The sequence below is a fragment of the Amia ocellicauda genome, chromosome 1, assembly GCF_036373705.1.
Source record: "Amia ocellicauda isolate fAmiCal2 chromosome 1, fAmiCal2.hap1, whole genome shotgun sequence".
In the NCBI taxonomy this organism is placed as follows: domain Eukaryota; kingdom Metazoa; phylum Chordata; class Actinopteri; order Amiiformes; family Amiidae; genus Amia; species Amia ocellicauda.
Genome location: NC_089850.1, coordinates 46,787,467 through 46,804,047, shown reverse-complemented (window position 1 = coordinate 46,804,047; position 16,581 = coordinate 46,787,467). Strand labels below are relative to the sequence as shown.

General features: G+C 39.0%; 1 protein-coding gene across 1 annotated transcript in view; it reads left to right on the top strand.

The window, feature by feature from the left end:
* Positions 1-16,310, top strand: part of clvs2 (clavesin 2) — a 19,388-nt gene extending 3,078 nt beyond the window's left edge. The window contains exons 2-5 of the mRNA XM_066707502.1: positions 475-649; positions 7,916-8,026; positions 9,651-9,871; positions 13,558-16,310. Coding sequence (XP_066563599.1) covers positions 475-649; positions 7,916-8,026; positions 9,651-9,871; positions 13,558-13,651 — 601 coding nt within the window. The 3' untranslated portion in view covers positions 13,652-16,310. The remainder of the gene's footprint in view (positions 1-474; positions 650-7,915; positions 8,027-9,650; positions 9,872-13,557) is intronic.
* Positions 16,311-16,581: the final 271 nt, after the last annotated feature.

Below are 16,581 nucleotides of genomic sequence, written 5' to 3'. Positions count from 1 at the left end.
AGCCGCAGAGATCCGATGGTATAACACTGTTTATTTGACCGCAGACTCCTTTAGTTTCTTGGATTCATCATCATACATGAGATATAAGACTAAGATTTTATTTTTATTTTTCCCCCCTTTGGATTCCATGCACTGTGTGGTATGCTAGTTGGATATGTGCCATTTGAATGAAATACGATATTATAAATCTCTGAGCTAAAATGAACTTATTGGGAGAAAACTGATATTTTTATGCTGTTACCAACAGGAAAGTGAATTGAGATGTTTGATTATTATTGCTTATTCTTGCTTTATACTGTTGGATTTTATGAATTGTAGTTTCTGGTCCCTAAATATTGGTACAATATGTTTAGCGGACTGACACTTGTCTTCATCTATGTTCTTTTTATGCTTGTCCTTTTTCTTTTCTGGATGTTAAGAGACAGCAGGTACAGATGCCTAAACTGTCATTGTTACTGTTTGATTTGTTTCCAGGTATACGTTTGTGGATATTTTGCGAGCTATTCTGTTGTCACTGGAAGCCATGATTGAAGATCCAGAGCTACAAGTGAATGGATTTGTGCTGATTATTGACTGGAGCAACTTCACCTTCAAGCAAGCCTCAAAACTAACGCCAAGCATGCTGAGACTTGCCATAGAAGGCCTCCAGGTAAAACATTTGGCTTATTTAAGGGTTTACATAGTAAAACTATGAGTATCCCAGTTCAGACCGAGACACCATATACAGGTTCTAGAATTTGGGTAGACAGATTTAAGTACACCACACTATGTTGACCATAATATCCTTGACCTCCTCCTTGAAATAAGCATATTGAGGCCAGACAACTTTTTTTATTTCATTTTATAATCTGGGATCATAAAGACTAAATGCTGTGATAATATCCTTTGGTACAGGGAAGGCAAGTGTTTCCTAGAATCGTGTTCAATGAAAATACAGCCTTTATGTTGAATTTGCTTATGATATTATCCTACGCCAAGCAGCAAAAACATGCATCTGAGGAATTCACTGAAGTATGTGTCTCCTATGTTTAGAGCTATCTAAGTATTAGTAACTGAACGATAGCATAGACATTACCTTAGATTAATATAGAATACATATTCTCCTGCCTTAATTTCTGAATGGCAATATTTACTATTCTCCAAAGAACATGTTAAGAGACATATCTGCTGCCCCAGTACATGTATGACTCAGGGAAATGTCTGTGGCACTCGAATATCCTGACCTGACCTGACCTCTTTTGGCCTGAATAATGGGAAACTCCTCAGAACCCATGTGGATGGGGCACAGCTGGGTTAATATCTGTTGAGATCAGTAACTGGAGGAGCTGCAGACGGTTTTGTTATCCAGCTTGTTGAAATTTCAAAGCTGAGGTGTTTTGGAGCTGATATGCAGCCAGGATCAGCAGCCTAAGGCACCTGAAATTCAGCTCAGTATCCTCCATGGTTGCTTGGGTCTAAGTGAATGTCGCTGCTGGTTTGCATGCTGGTAAATGTATACAAACAATTGTTGTGCAGCTGCGTGTCTAGGAGACTCTCTGGGAGAGTCGGGTCTATGGCCAAAAAACAGCCACCGAATTAGGCAGGGCAAAGATGCTGTGACATGTCATGCTGTGGCATCTTGGTCAGTATGCACAATCAGAAAACTTTCCATGAACTGTGTTGTGCAAGTGTCTTATGGACCTTGCACTGGATAAAGTGGTTATTGAAAATGAATGGACGGATGGATTTTTACATGTTTGTGTTAAACATTTAAACAGTTGAATAAAACAACACATGGAAACCCTCTTAAATTGCATGTCTACAGTGGGGTTTCCTTAAGATAAACACACTGCATACCATATTCTCTACCTGAACTGCCTGTTGGACACTAGAATATGATTCCAGTTTCCTCAATAGAAATCTTTAAAAAAATGAACAGATTTCAAAAGCAGTTTCCCCTTTTGAATGTGTTCGTTAAATATTACAGTTCAGAGCCAGCAGTCACATTTTTAAAATTATTCTGCTGGATATTGTGTGCTTTATTAACAATGTGTATTGAAGGGTGTAATGTTGCATTTGGCTTCATTTTGTAATGCTTGTCATGTGAAATTCATCTTGATAACTCCTGTCTGGTAATTGCAGTAATCGCATTGTTTCTCCCACATAGTGTTCTGCTATTAGCTGGTCTTTTATACAGAATATTTTTACATTAAGTGTGGGCAGCTATCAGAGAACAGTTAGTTTTAAGGCTTCGTTTGAATATAGATCATCGATAATAGAGCCCTTTCATCATGCTGTTGGTCTCTGGAAAAATATAATGCAAAAATCTTTCAATTTCTGATGTGGTAGGGCTCCAAGTTCTCAAATTTACCTAATGTTGTCTTTTGTGATGTGAAACATTCATATTACTAGATACATTTAAATTGGTGAGATGAGTTCTTTATCATTGCCTAAACCAGTAGCACATAGTGCTGCTGATAAAACTATAGAAGTAAAACAAGAACAAAAATAAAAAAGGGGTTTCTAAGCAATAATAAAAACAAAAAGTGGTGATGGTTGCTTCATTCAAAGGAGGTCTCCAGGTGAGCTGAAGGAAATTGAAAAACAGATTTAGAATCATTGCTTTTGGGGATTCAGAAGTCTTGCACCTCACTTACAATCAGGATTCCAGTAGTAGTCCACCGAGAGTGTCCTGTTGGACTGTTTGTAAAAGAAACTGAACACATCCTGGACCTTTCTCACCTCCACAACCTTCCCACTGCCACCCAGCCATCATCACAAGACATCCATTGTGATGAACCGAGCACAGGAAAGCTGTGGTCATTAGGAGTGAAGCTGTGCGCCCGGCCTCTGACTCCTCTTTAATCCCAAGATAACTGTGAACACATTAGTGTATCTCCAAGTTCTGCCCTCAATCAGTCTACCATCACTTAATATCACTTGCATTGGAAAAGCTATAGATATAAGATTGCAATTTGCAATCAGTCATTTGTCAATCTCACTGCTATGCCTATGTTGTACATTTGTTGTTGTTTTTCTACTGTAAACCTTTTCAGTAATTGCTAAGGACAGTTATATTCCTGTGCTAATTTTACTCCATTCTTCTGTTGATTATTTATCTATATGTAATTAAAAATAAACATGTGCGATGACATATAGATTTCATACGTAGGTCTTGGTAACAATTAACTATACACTTACAAGAGTGTTAGAGTTGCTGCAAATGGGAAAACACAACATAAATCCTTTATTACAATTCATAAAGGAGATTGCATAATTACCATCCTTTTATCACAAACCTTTTTTGTGTTATCTGCTTTTTGTACAAACCTTTGATGTATATTGTAGCCCTCAGTAATAGCTGACACACTGTACAACTGCAAAGACTGTCTTACCCCACCCAGCACTGAGTTCCCATGGCAACTTGTCAAGCCTACATTTCAGACAGGCTCCAAGAAGCATCACTCACATTCCCGATCCAGGTCACAGAAATCTCCCTGCCTCCTGTAACTAGTTGTGTTACAAAGATTTTATGTATTTATTTTATGTATTTATTTGCATAACCTCTGCTTGTTTAATAGTAGCAATCTAAAATAGTGATTGGATTAAAATTTCCCTACAGTGTGTGTGTGTGTGTGTGTGTGTGTGTGTGTGTGTGTGTGTGTGTGTGCCAGGTTGTTAGGCTCCAGTTCACTGTGACTCTGTACTCGATGCTGTGGGTTATTGAAAATGAATGTATAAGTTAGTGATCTCGGGCAGAGACTCACAGCAAGGTCTACAACAAGTCATTGGTTAGGATGAGAACACCAGCTGGAAACAATTAGCCTTGTTGCACCTTTTGACCTTTGTGTCCTCAGTGAAACCCGACAAGAGTGCTAGGTTTATTCATTTTTCTCCTGAGCTGCAGCTGACTGCTATGAGCCCGCGTGGAGAAAGATGCTTGTAGTCTTGGAGGGGATTTACTATTGAGCATTTTATATCACTGATAAAAAACAAACAAACAAACAAAAAATCACATAATCTAACAAATATTACAGTATGTGGGAAATATATTGAAGCTACTCCCTTTAAAATGGCACAACAAGTAGTTAAGAGAATGTGTCCAAAACAATTGTGTGCTGGGGGGCTGGGTGCATGTGAGCTGTAGTAATGTGTCCCCTTTCTCTCAATCCCCACTCATGCACCTAACCTCTGTGCCAAAAGGTGCAGAGCCCTCCAGTGCTGCACTGCAGTTAGAGTGGGAAGGAGCCCGGGGTGGCTGGGCTGCCTGTGTGCTGCAGTGTAGGGCTGTGCTGCGGCTGAGAGGGGGCGGTGGGCTTCGCACGGCCCTGGAGGGGGTCCAAAGAACATGTAGCCCCCAAATACCTAGGCCTTGCCAGGGACTTTGGACCTTGTCGAGTAGCGGCAGCATGTGTGCCTGGAGGCATAGGAGACCAGAGTCCGTGGTTCCGTATCCACGGCAGCCCCCTCCAGTGCTGGGGTGCATTTGTCGGCTTCAGCGTTGAGAAATCAGTCCTTCCTCGTCAGAATGCTGTGGAGGTTAGACAAAGAAGGATTGTATTTATTCACTGAAAACGCTGAATACCAATTGTGTACTTTTGTTGGAGGTCTTTCAAGCAATTTTTCTCTCATCCTGCGCATTGAGTTGTTAACGAGGGTAATTTAATCATCAAACAACTTCCTCTTATCTAATTTGACAACAAACAATGAGTTTTGTCATGGTTTCCATCTCCTAGTTAATCTGAAGGTATGGCTGCGAATTGTCTTGCCCTTTCTTGCCCAGATAACAGATACGTACCCCAGAGTGGCAACTGCAGATGTGTCATATCACAAAATTAATCCCTAAATCAAGGGTTATGTGTGTCTTAAATTTTTAAATCAATGTATCGATAAGAGAAATAAAGTTTGGGGCTTAAGCTTACTCAAACTGTCCACCTTATTAAACAACCACAAAATCCATTTAAAAAGATACAAGTTTTGAAACTGATTTGTTAAAAATATTCTGCTATTACAACTGTCTGTTCTCATTAAACCTCTAAATAGAGGTCTTTAAATAGAGACCTTTAGCTACATTACTTTTAGACAAAAATGTTTAAAACAAATACCAGACAAATAAATAAATAATAAGCATTATACTTTTATTTCCAGTGGTTTGAAACCAGCCTTTTTGTGGTGTAAAGCACAGGGTTAAAATATTTTCTCTCACATTGTTCCAAATCTAAATAGGCAGGTTAGTAAAACACAGAGGAACAACACATAATTGCCCTTGTGGTAATTAACCTGGCAGGAGCCGTCAGATGGATGTGGAGAGCACACAAAATGTCAGCTGAACTGAAGACTGTGGTTAGTGTTTGCAGCATTCTGCACATACACATACCTGACATGGCATGAATGAAGATACCTATTGTGTGTGTGTGTATGGATGGATTTGGAACTGAGTTTATTTAAGGCAAAATACAAGACGCGTCTCAGCTGTTAAATTCTGATGCCCAAGAACATCACCTTTGAACTTGCGCTGTCTTTGTCTCAGCTCTGCTCTGAAGATCTTATGAATGGATTATATTGCTGTTTTATAATGGGAAATGGAAACCTGCATGGGGCGATATAAAGTTAAAGCACAGCAACGATTCTCCAGGCTGTATCTTAACTAAAGGCCATAGGCTAATGGGTCCCTTTTTAATTAGCAGTTATATTCAGCACCGTTCAGTGTCTATTGATGGAAGGTGAAGGCAGTTCAGAAACCTCTTGCCATGCTTTTATAATCTCTGCTTCTTTTTCTTGGCTCAGCCACCCCCTCCCATCCTCTATGTGTAAAAAAATAGCCTTCTGAAGTTTTTGTGTTTCCATCACTGTGTTTGCTTTTACATTCACTGAAAGATTTTCTGACTGCAACTGCCTTCACAGATCCTGATTGGCAGCACTCACTAATTCACCAGCTGTGCGCCTTCTGAATCATGAATATATGAAATCTTCCAAGGACACCAACATGTGACGAGAATAATTAGAGAACGGAAAGTATGAGCATACAAATCTAAATCAGAGCTGTTAATGACGGCACAAGACCGTGTTCAGTGCATTTGGTTAGAAAATCATAACAATACGAATAGCAGGAGCAATAATCTGTTGTGATCCAAACTCCTAAATGTGCACAGATAACATAACATACTATTTGGCCTGATACCATGAACCCAAAGCAAACTGAATTACATTCAAATTTTCTCTGTCATATGCTTTGCTGTTCTCCTTTCTTTCAAGGCGGGCATACTAAACACAAAACTGTCTAAACGTCTCTCTGAGCACTCTGCTCCTGGAAGTGTCACGATTTGACCTGGCGGAGATTTTCTGACCTCTCAGTCACTAACACAGACTGTGACTGCAGTAACCCAATCCTCTGCCTTGCTCCTTGGTCTGAGTCAGGTGCTCTTTCCAATCTTTAATTTAGCACGAGGTTCAGCTGAATGAAATCTATTGGTCTTGCGTATCACTATGCATTCATTCTTAAGTATCGTACATTTGTACCGGCTGTATAAATGGGTAAAATGTAAAAATAATGTGATATATTGTGCCAATTGTAAGTCACCCTGGATAAGGGTGTCTGCTAAGAAATCGAGTAATAATAATAATAATAATTTGAATTTACGTAATTGCAATTTAATAAGGAGGAAGTGAGGAAGATCTTTTTTTTTATTTTTTAGCAGAAAGAAAGCACAACGTGGAGGGCTTCAGCTGTTGTTTACTACCAGTGGTATGATCACAAGCTTACAGAGGCCTCTGTCCAGCACATTTTATAGAAACTTAATTATCCTTAAATTAAGTTAAGAGTTCAATTAAGTTATTGAGAGCTTGGTTGGAACATAAGCCAGCAGGGTATGGTGTCCTCCAGGACCAATGTTGGGAACCCTGGCTTATTTCCTTCTGGAAAAAATAAATACATAAAATGAGTAAAATACCATTTAAGATATAATGAACAGTGCTGTATCACCAATAAAACCTCCATATGTATAAACCTCAGTCCTTTTTGTGTTCAGTCTTATACTGCACATTAGCCACCTGACAAGATGACGAACAATCACAGCTGGGGTTCATTGATATTTGAAAAGACAGCCTACCTCTTGGGATGTGAAAACAAGATTTTTTTGCAGACAGTGGATGTCAACTATTGGCAAATCCGTTGCATAATCTGTAAAATGGTTTTTATTATTTATAAGAAAACATCAGTTCGGGAAAGATCAAGAGTGGTCGTCGAGGCTTCAGGATCGAGGTTCAGGAACTTTACAAGTTTTCCAGATAATAGTCAGGATGTTGGGATCTCAAGGTTCTGGGAAGTAGCCAGCAAACTTGATACCACTTCATAAAAGGGTCAGACCTGCTTGTAAGATGAGTATTCATACTCTTCATCACTGATAAGAAAGTGCACCCTGTAACTTTCCAGCAGAGGGCACTCCAACCACACACTCTTTCCTGCCTGACATTACATCATGTCTGAGGAAGTCCCTCAAGAAATACAAATACATTGATTACTCTTCAGAAGCATATGTCTGGGCTGGCAGAAATGAAATATTATGTAGCGTTGAGGTTTTTATGGCTAAAGGGTGTAGCCCCTCCTTGAATGCCGCTTGGCATGCATGGAAGATGTGCTGAATATTGCAAAATGTATTTGGAGTTTCACAGCGAGGTGATGGGCTCTCATGTGCAACAAAATAAGTGAATTAGTCAATATGTCAAGTACTTCTGTTAGACTGTAAGTGTAACAGGTAAGCCTGAGGGTGGCAGTCAGCAACACAGCACACTGCAGCTGTTACTGAAGACAGCTGCCGTCAAATCAGAGCAAGCCTAGCAAAAACCGTAACCTGAGCCACTTGCTCAGACGGGGGGCAATTTTTTGGTGGGGCTACGCAGCTCTCAGGACCTTCCTCTCTCCTTCCCTTCATCACAGGACAGCTTCCCGGCTCGGTTTGGAGGAATCCACTTTGTCAATCAGCCCTGGTACATCCACGCTCTATACACCGTCATTCGGCCCTTTCTGAAGGACAAGACGAGAAAGCGGGTAAGAGGATACACAATCTTCAGGGAAAGTAAGGGAAAATAGTAGGTTCTGCAAAACCATACATGTTCATGCAAAAACACTTAATTTTCCCACTGCTAAAACTTTGCACATCCAGATTACATAAAAAGGATGTAGTTTGACTGTGTGACATTTATTTATCAGAGCAATTGCCCAATCGTTTTTTATACATAAGGACACTAATGAATTGTAGCATATCCAGCTGGACACTAGATTTGAGTAAACATCACTTCAGAGTGCCAGAGTTGCTGGGCCCAGGAGAGTGACAAACCTGCTTTGTACACCATAAGGAACCGTGATGGTGACATCAGCCAAACGGACTAATGCACACAAACCCAGTTACACCCCCCCGCTTTCAATTCTGCAGTAACCTTAGAGACTTAGTGGCATTAATCTACATGATCCAGGATGCTGCTTCACCAGTGAATTCAAACACATTAAGAATGTAGAGTCATGGAAATATATAAATGGAAATCAAGATCATGTAGAAGGATTTTTTTATGTTCCTGTTTCTGTGGTAATAGTGTACTATTTCCATCCAAATCCGCCCTCAAAAATGAACTAATGGATTAAGATTTCTGTGTCTGAGATCTGGAACATCAAGGGTTTTGCTTGCCTGGCCTAAGCAGACCCAGAGGAAAAATAATTCACATATTAAGCAGGCCTTCTTCTTTAAATGTCTGTACAGGAAACAAATAGCAGAAAGACTCTTAAAAGCAAATCGCTCAATGTTATGAGTAGGAACATGCTCAACAGCTTGTCAGCTTCTAATGTTTACCCCCCCGTCCCGTCCCGTCCCGTCCCCCCTAGAGCTACTGTACTGACTTTAGCACCAGCCTGGTATGATGACAACATATTCTGTAAGAATTACAGGCTCATCTGAATTGACAACAAAGATCAATGTTGTTCACAAGACCCATACGGGTTAGTGAGTAGGCCTGTACTTCTTCCTAACGAGCAATCCTCTTGTACCACTTAGGGTGTGTTCACACTTGGCAGGTTTGGTTAGATTACGTTTGTAATCTTGTTTGTTCTCAGCTCGTTTGTTCTCAGCTGGTGTGAATACCACCATATAAACACAAAGCCAACAAGTGCATTTAGCCCAGGAGACAGCATGTTGTTGTTTTTTTTTTAAATGTACGGCAAGTTCCGTCACATAATATACGTCATAAAAGCTGTCCAATCAGGTTGTGACCTTATCCTTATGACTTTTGTTTAGGTTCGGTGTAAAAATGCCAGTGTGAACGCTAAGCGAACCAGGACTAAATGTATCAGTTTTTGGTCCGGACCAAGAGAACCAAGAGAACTGAACTACAAGTGTGAACACACCCTAGAGACCATTTCTGCTGATAGCGTCACCAGGCTGTCAGGTTACTAGGAGAGGATCTGAGCTGCAATCCCTTCCTGTAAAAACAAGAGTCATTTGAATTATCAGCCCTGCATGTGTCAATGGCTTACTGTGGATGTGATGTGATATTATAAGTGTGAACAATGACGTGTGCTTTTAAAATGACCAAATAATGTATTTGACTGATTGCTTGATCATTTCACAACACAATTGTATTTTTCACATTTGTTAATGTATTTGTGCTGTTTTTTATTACAGATATTCATGCATGGCAACAATTTAAACAGCTTACACCAGCTTATTCATCCTGAGATCCTGCCCTCAGAGTTTGGGGGAATGCTTCCCCCATATGACATGGGCACCTGGGCCAGAACATTGCTGGACCACGAGTATGATGAAGAGACTGAATTCAGCCCAGAGTCCTACAACCTGTCAGTCACAGACCTAGAAAAAGACTTGTCTCCAAAAGCCATGAAGAGGTCAGTGTTCAAATGTTGTTTTTTATATGGATTTTATAGAGATTGGAGCTATACTAAATCAAGGTCTTCATATATTGTACCAGTGTTGTTCTCCTGCTGCTGTTTCAGCTGGAGAGTGGCTACAGGTTGCTTTTCATCCTTGAGCCCTGGGACCAAATCAGCCCTTGAATTTATTTTTGTCTTAGCTCTTGGATCCTTAAGGGGTATATAGATGTAGTCTAAAAATAATACCAACAACATGTACAACTTTTTAGTGTTACACAAATCTGGTGTTTTTCTTTTGTGGATGAAGGTACAGTTGCTATTCGTTGCCAGTATTCCAGTCACACCTGCGAGCATCTAATGATAGTCTTCAGTTGTGCTAAGATGGAAAGATAACCTTGGTGTAATCAAGATTTAAAGTATAGAAAATGAACAGGAAACTCATCCCAGCAGTGACCCTTGATTCCTGTGTCTGTTTCTTGAAAACTAAGCAGAATAAGTCCTTGATTCCTCACATTATGGTCGATTAAGGCCATAATAGGAGATCATTTGAAACAGACACAATAAACAGCTGCTCAAATATGAGCCAGTTTCCAGGATGCACCTAAACTGTAATTGGTAGTGGCACTGGAGATTTTATATCATGGATGGGCATAACTGTTTTCTTGCATGCTTGAATGCACCCATCTCACCCACCCCCTGGGGCTTACTGATGCTTTTCAAGATGAGAATAATACAAATGTATAATTCCTTACTATAACTGCATTGTAAAATGTGCACTTCATTGTCCACAACATGATAACATTCAATACATGGCAAGTTACATGTTTTTATTTTGTTAGACGCTACAAAGAACATGCTTTTTGAGGGATTTTCACAGGTCAGACTTTACTGTTGTTTTACATTTAAACACAGCAGCCACAGTTTCCATTCAAAGGGTTTTGAATTACTTTGTGGATTCTAATCACATGCAACACAGTGTGCTGGGATTGAGAAGGGCTCCTTTATTATTTTAATAATCCATAGCAACAGTTTAAAACCTCTAGGTCTAATTGGCAAATAAACTCAATTTGTTATAAAGCAAGGCTCTTCTGTTCGGTGTGTTTCCAACAGACGCATTATAGCGTGTCATTGTGGGATCTACACTTTCACTTCACTGGCACAGAGATGACAGAAGGAAGGCCCCCAGTGTGCAGTACCGTCACACCATTCTCACTGAAATGCTCTGAGCATCTCCCTTTTTCATCCTTATCAGAGCACTTAAATCAAATGCCAAACCTTATACGTGGAAAGTCTGTACCGGAAAAAAATCTCTGCCACAGATAACAGATGGTGTTGCAGAATTGTTCCATCACTGGACATCGTTATCTCAAGCAAATGAATACATTGCTACAGTTAAATAATTTCAATTTAAAAGAAATGCAGAGTAACCTGTATTATGTACATTTTAAACAGAAGATAAATATGTTCTTTTCATCTGTATTAATCAACTTTACTTGTACTAAACCTACATTTTAGTAAATCTAAAACTTAGCTTGAATTTACATAGACAGCTGATGTGCTGTTCTTCCTTTAAGGCTTGGACAAGTTCAGTACTTTTTGTTTGTTTGTTGTTGTTTTGGTTTTTTTTTGTGGAGGGGGGTCTTTCGGCAGTCAGGGAATACCCCACAGGGATTATATTAATGTGAATGTTTTGGTTTGAGTTTAGTGTTCACGGGTTATGTAATTAGAATGAGATTTGCTTCAAGGCTGAAAAAGATGTTATGAACTCAATATTTAAAATGTTAACTTTAATCAAGCTGAAATAATTTAATTCTTAAGTCTTAATGTTTTCCCCTGCTGTTATTTATCTGGTACCTTGTACGTTTTTGTTTTTGTTTATTTTATTTTCTGTTTAAAAATAACCTTGTTTTGGAATAAATTAGTGAATGCTATGATGCCTGGGGTGACCTGGTCATGCGACTTTTTGAAGTATGTTAATCAAACCAGTTTTTACCCTAGGCTGTGAACCTCCTGGGCAATTCCGTTGCCCATTCATTCACTGAAGTCCCCGATGGTTTCTACTGCAGACATCAAATAATCAGAATTTCAGTCAAGTGCTAAAGTAATTGCAGGGCTGAACTGTTTATTGCATCGCTCTGAATAAAGTCAGATATCTTTTGGAAAATTAACTTGGTCATGTCCACCAATCAGCTGGTTCCTGTATATGAGATTTTATCGGGAAATAAGAATATAGCTTTTAGCATTTTATTGAAGGTCTGATACTAATATACAACCATAGACTGCGATTTGGAGACAAAAATGTCCCAGTTTTATACATAGTGGATTCTCCTCCATTCCCAAGGCTGCTAATGTGTCTGATAAGGAAAGGAACAGAAAGTAGGTTAGCTGCCCAGTGAGAGTTCAGAACTCCATGAAATATGAAATCCATATTTGCATTGGTAATCAGGAAGCATTAAGGTTCCGTGTTTATCCTTCAGATAGCTGTGAGGGGGACTTGGCATTAAATGAAGGAATATCTGATTAATTTGTACCTTTGTTGTTCAACTGTCTCTTTCTTTTTTGTCTTCGACTACAACCAGGGCTGTTGAATAATATCATAAGAGTTGCTGAATACAGGCTGAGCAGTAAATGATTACTAATTTCAGTAGATCTTTTAAACACTTATCTTTCTTTGGTTTTTAATCAGATATATATATATATATATATATATATATATATATATATATATATATATATATATATATATATATATACCGATCAGCCATAACATTATGACCACCTGCCTAATATTGTGTAGGTTCCCCTTTTTGCTGCCAAAACAGCCCTGACCCGTCGAGGCATGGACTTCACTAGACCCCTGAAGGTGTGCTGTGGTATCTGGCACCAGAACGTTAGCAGCAGATAAATAAGTCCTGTAAGTTGTGAGGTGGGGTCTCCTTGGATCGGACTTGTTTGTCCAGAACATCCCACAGATGCTCGATTGGATTGAGATCTGCGGAACTTGGAGGCCAAGTCAACACCTTGAACTCGTGATTCATCAGACCAGGCCACCTTCTTCCATTGCTCCGTGTTCCAGTTCTGATGCTCACGTGCCCATTGTAGGTGTTTTCGGCAGTGGACAGGGGTCAGCATGGGTACCCTGACTGGTCTGCGGCTACGCAGCCCCATACGCAACAAACTGCGATGCACTGTGTGTTCTGAGACCTTTCTATCAGAACCAGCATTAACTTTTTCAGCAATTTGAGCTACAGAAGCTCGTCTGTTGGATCGGACCACACGGGCCAGCCTTCGCTCCCCACGTAAATCAATGAGCCTTGGCCGCCCATGACCCTGTCGCCGGTTCACCGCTTTTCCTTCCTTGGACCACTTTTGATAGGTACTGACCACTGCAGACAGGGAACACCCCACAAGAGCTGCAGTTTTGGAGATGCTCTGACCCAGTCGTCTAGCCATCACAATTTGGCCCTTGTCAAAGTTGCTCAGATCCTTACACTTGCCTATTTTTCCTTTGAGGACAAAATATTCACTTGCTGCCTAATATATCCCACCCACTGACAGGTGCCATGATAATGAGATTATCAGTGTTATTCACTTCACCTGTCAGTGGTCATAATGTTATGGTTGTTCGGTGTATTTAGTTTTTATCTGTTTTAGTTTTAATAATGTCTTTCTTAATCATGATAATTTATTTTTAATTTTAGATCCCAGTCAGTAGTGGAGCCTGGAGTCCTAAAACGGCCCGAGAAAGAGAAAAGTGACGAAGAAAACATGCAACCATTGCTTTCACTAGACTAAAGGATTGCAACCCCTGCTGCTGAGAGAATACTGTCCCGCAATAGGGCTGGTACCTGTGACCTTCCCAGAAATAAAATAATAATAAGGAGAAGCAAGAATGGAAGAAAATAAATGGACAATAATGAGACAGCTTTCTCACTCAAACAGCAGTTACAAAATATATATTGAACAAAAGCAGTATTAAATCTAAAACCGTGGACTTGTGGGTTGAAGATGAATGAATAAATCAATATTTTATTGTTAAGTGCCAATTTAAAATTGTAAATACACTTGGGTTCTACACTTTGAATTTCCAGTTCATTGTAGAAAGAACACCTGTACAGACCGAATTGAGTATTCTTGTATGTATTTGTTGTGAAATATTTTGTGACAAACTGTTGGCTGAAGGAAAGCATTCACAATAGAGTAAGATATTTGCTCACACAGGACTTAAACTGATCTAAAACAAAGACACCTGCAGCTCAGGATTTCACAAATCATGAAACGTATAGTACGCAATTTGCACTTAATGTGGCTGCATTGCGAGAATGATGTGGATCTTATAAATTTCTCACACTGGAATCCAATGAATCGCTAATTTTTCAATTTACTACCAATCGGCAGTCAACACAGGATGTGTTTTCCACTGGAACCTCTGTGATACAAAATACATAAATTCAGGTATCCACATCTTGAAGCAAACATCCCTTTAAGCTTAAAGCCATAACATATTTCAGACAGAGAGTGGTTCACTCTTCTTTCGACAAGATAAGAAACTAAAACATCTCTTAGAAACTCTCAAACTGAGAGAGGAAAAACATACGCTCCTGTTCTGCTATTGAAAGTGTCAAAGGAGACGTTTAAGTATCACTCTTTCTTTAATTTGGGCTATTTGAAAGTTCATATTTGACATCCCAACTGATCCTGTTTAGATTAAAGCAATATTTAATATCTATTTCAAAATTACAGAGTACATTTTAAAATAGATTTCTTTTTAGGAAAAAATTATGTGCCAACAGAAGCAGTGTGAATTATTTTGTGTATTTAGATTGGCAGATTACTGTCAGCCTCCTTAATCAAAAACTTTTTCACTATTTAAACACAGGCTGTACTGGCCTTATTGTATTGCATTTCATAATCTAACTATGTGACATTTTGCAGGGTTCTGTGCCTAAGCTGTGTGAGTCAAATAGCAGAAGTAAGCAGAAAAGAAAGTGAGCTTAAAGGATAATGAAACTGGGTGACAAAAAAAAACTGTCTTCTGCTTCCAGAAATATGATCCAGGAAACAGTGTTGGATAGTACATTAAGAAGTAGGTGAAGTGTTACTTGAAAACTGATCTAAATATAATTATTTTTCTCATGTCTTATAATACGGTATTCAAATTATACATTAATCTCTTGTATAAAAGGTAAACTCAAATGAGGGGCAGGGAGGTTGGCTTAGAGAAACGAACATCACCCTTTATCCCCTGACCAGTGAACAACCGCTCTGCTTACCTGTTGTTTTTGTGCTGCTTCAGACACAGATCACTCTGTCTGGCCTTTTAGTATTCACTCTTCAGTGCTGGTTATGTCACTTATAACTGTCCTGAACTATGGCAGATAGTACTTCTTCTGAAGGAAACACAAATCCGAGATGGAAATGTCATCTCTAACTTGGTGACAGTTCAAGTTCAAGATCACAAGGCTTTGGGTGGAAAGGGTGCTATACTATACTATCAGTGTTACATTGTATTTTTGGAAAAGTCTTTCTGTATTATTTAAAGGTAGATGGTGACAGATCAGAAACACGTGGGTGTTTGCAAACAGTGAATTGATGATTCTGTATCAAGAACAGCAACTGTCATGTGTGATAAGGATCGTGGCAGGTCTTTCTGTGGACGTCCTGCGAGAGATGTGTGTTATCAGTGACACATGTTCAAAGCATTTCTCGTCCTGGTTTAATATTTATTTGAGGAGTCTGTGCACTGTTTCCCATCACAATGACAGTTTTTTGCTGTATCATGTTTTTTGTAAATGTAATCATGTAAATTATTATATTTCTTAAAACAAGCTGATTTGTAGAGAATACAAAAAACAACTGTCTTGTTTAAAAAAAATGCCTTTCTGTTTGTCATTCTGTTGAACATGGTCTATAAGTTGAAGGTTTAAGCAGTGTATGTGTGTATTAAATACCTGCAGCATTTACTTAACAGGGATTTGTGCCATATACATCATATGAGAGGGTTTCTAACCTAAGAAAAATCTCAATTGTTACCAAAGCCATCTGATTTTTTTTTCCAAACAAGCATTCTCCAACACATTTTAATTAAGACAGTGCTCTGACCGATTGTAATCGCATTTGCAAGTCATCACTACTTATTTTGGGATAATTCTGTGTACTGGAACTTTAATTGAAATCTGTAATTAAGACATTTTTTGTGTTTGAATTTCAAGGTTCGTATGCAGAGAAAAAAAGGGTAAAGACTGCTTGTAATGTGCATACAGGAAAGAGCATTATCTAGGCATGGCATCTGTATAGAAGTCCACTGAGTAAAGAATAATGTATCTTACAATGAATGTGTGCAAAGAGGATATTCTATGTATTAAGGTCAATGTAGAGGGCTTACTGCTTTAAATGACTGCGTTAAACAAACAAGCAAACAAGAACAACAATAAACATTGACACGCTCTTTTGACATCGCTCCATTTCCTGTTCTGTTCCTCTTCAAATGTTACCTTATGCTGCAGGAAACAAATAATCAGTATTTACTTTCATTTGTATTTTTAATTAAATGCGATAAAATGGATATTGAAAACGTCAGCGAAGGAGGCTACCTGAACAAGGTCTGTACCTGAGCAAGGTTTCCACCTGGGACTGGGATTTATCTGCAATTTAACTGTTCATTTATGTAATATACTATAAACAAAGGATACTTCTGTGTGATAGATGCTGGAAAACACAAATTA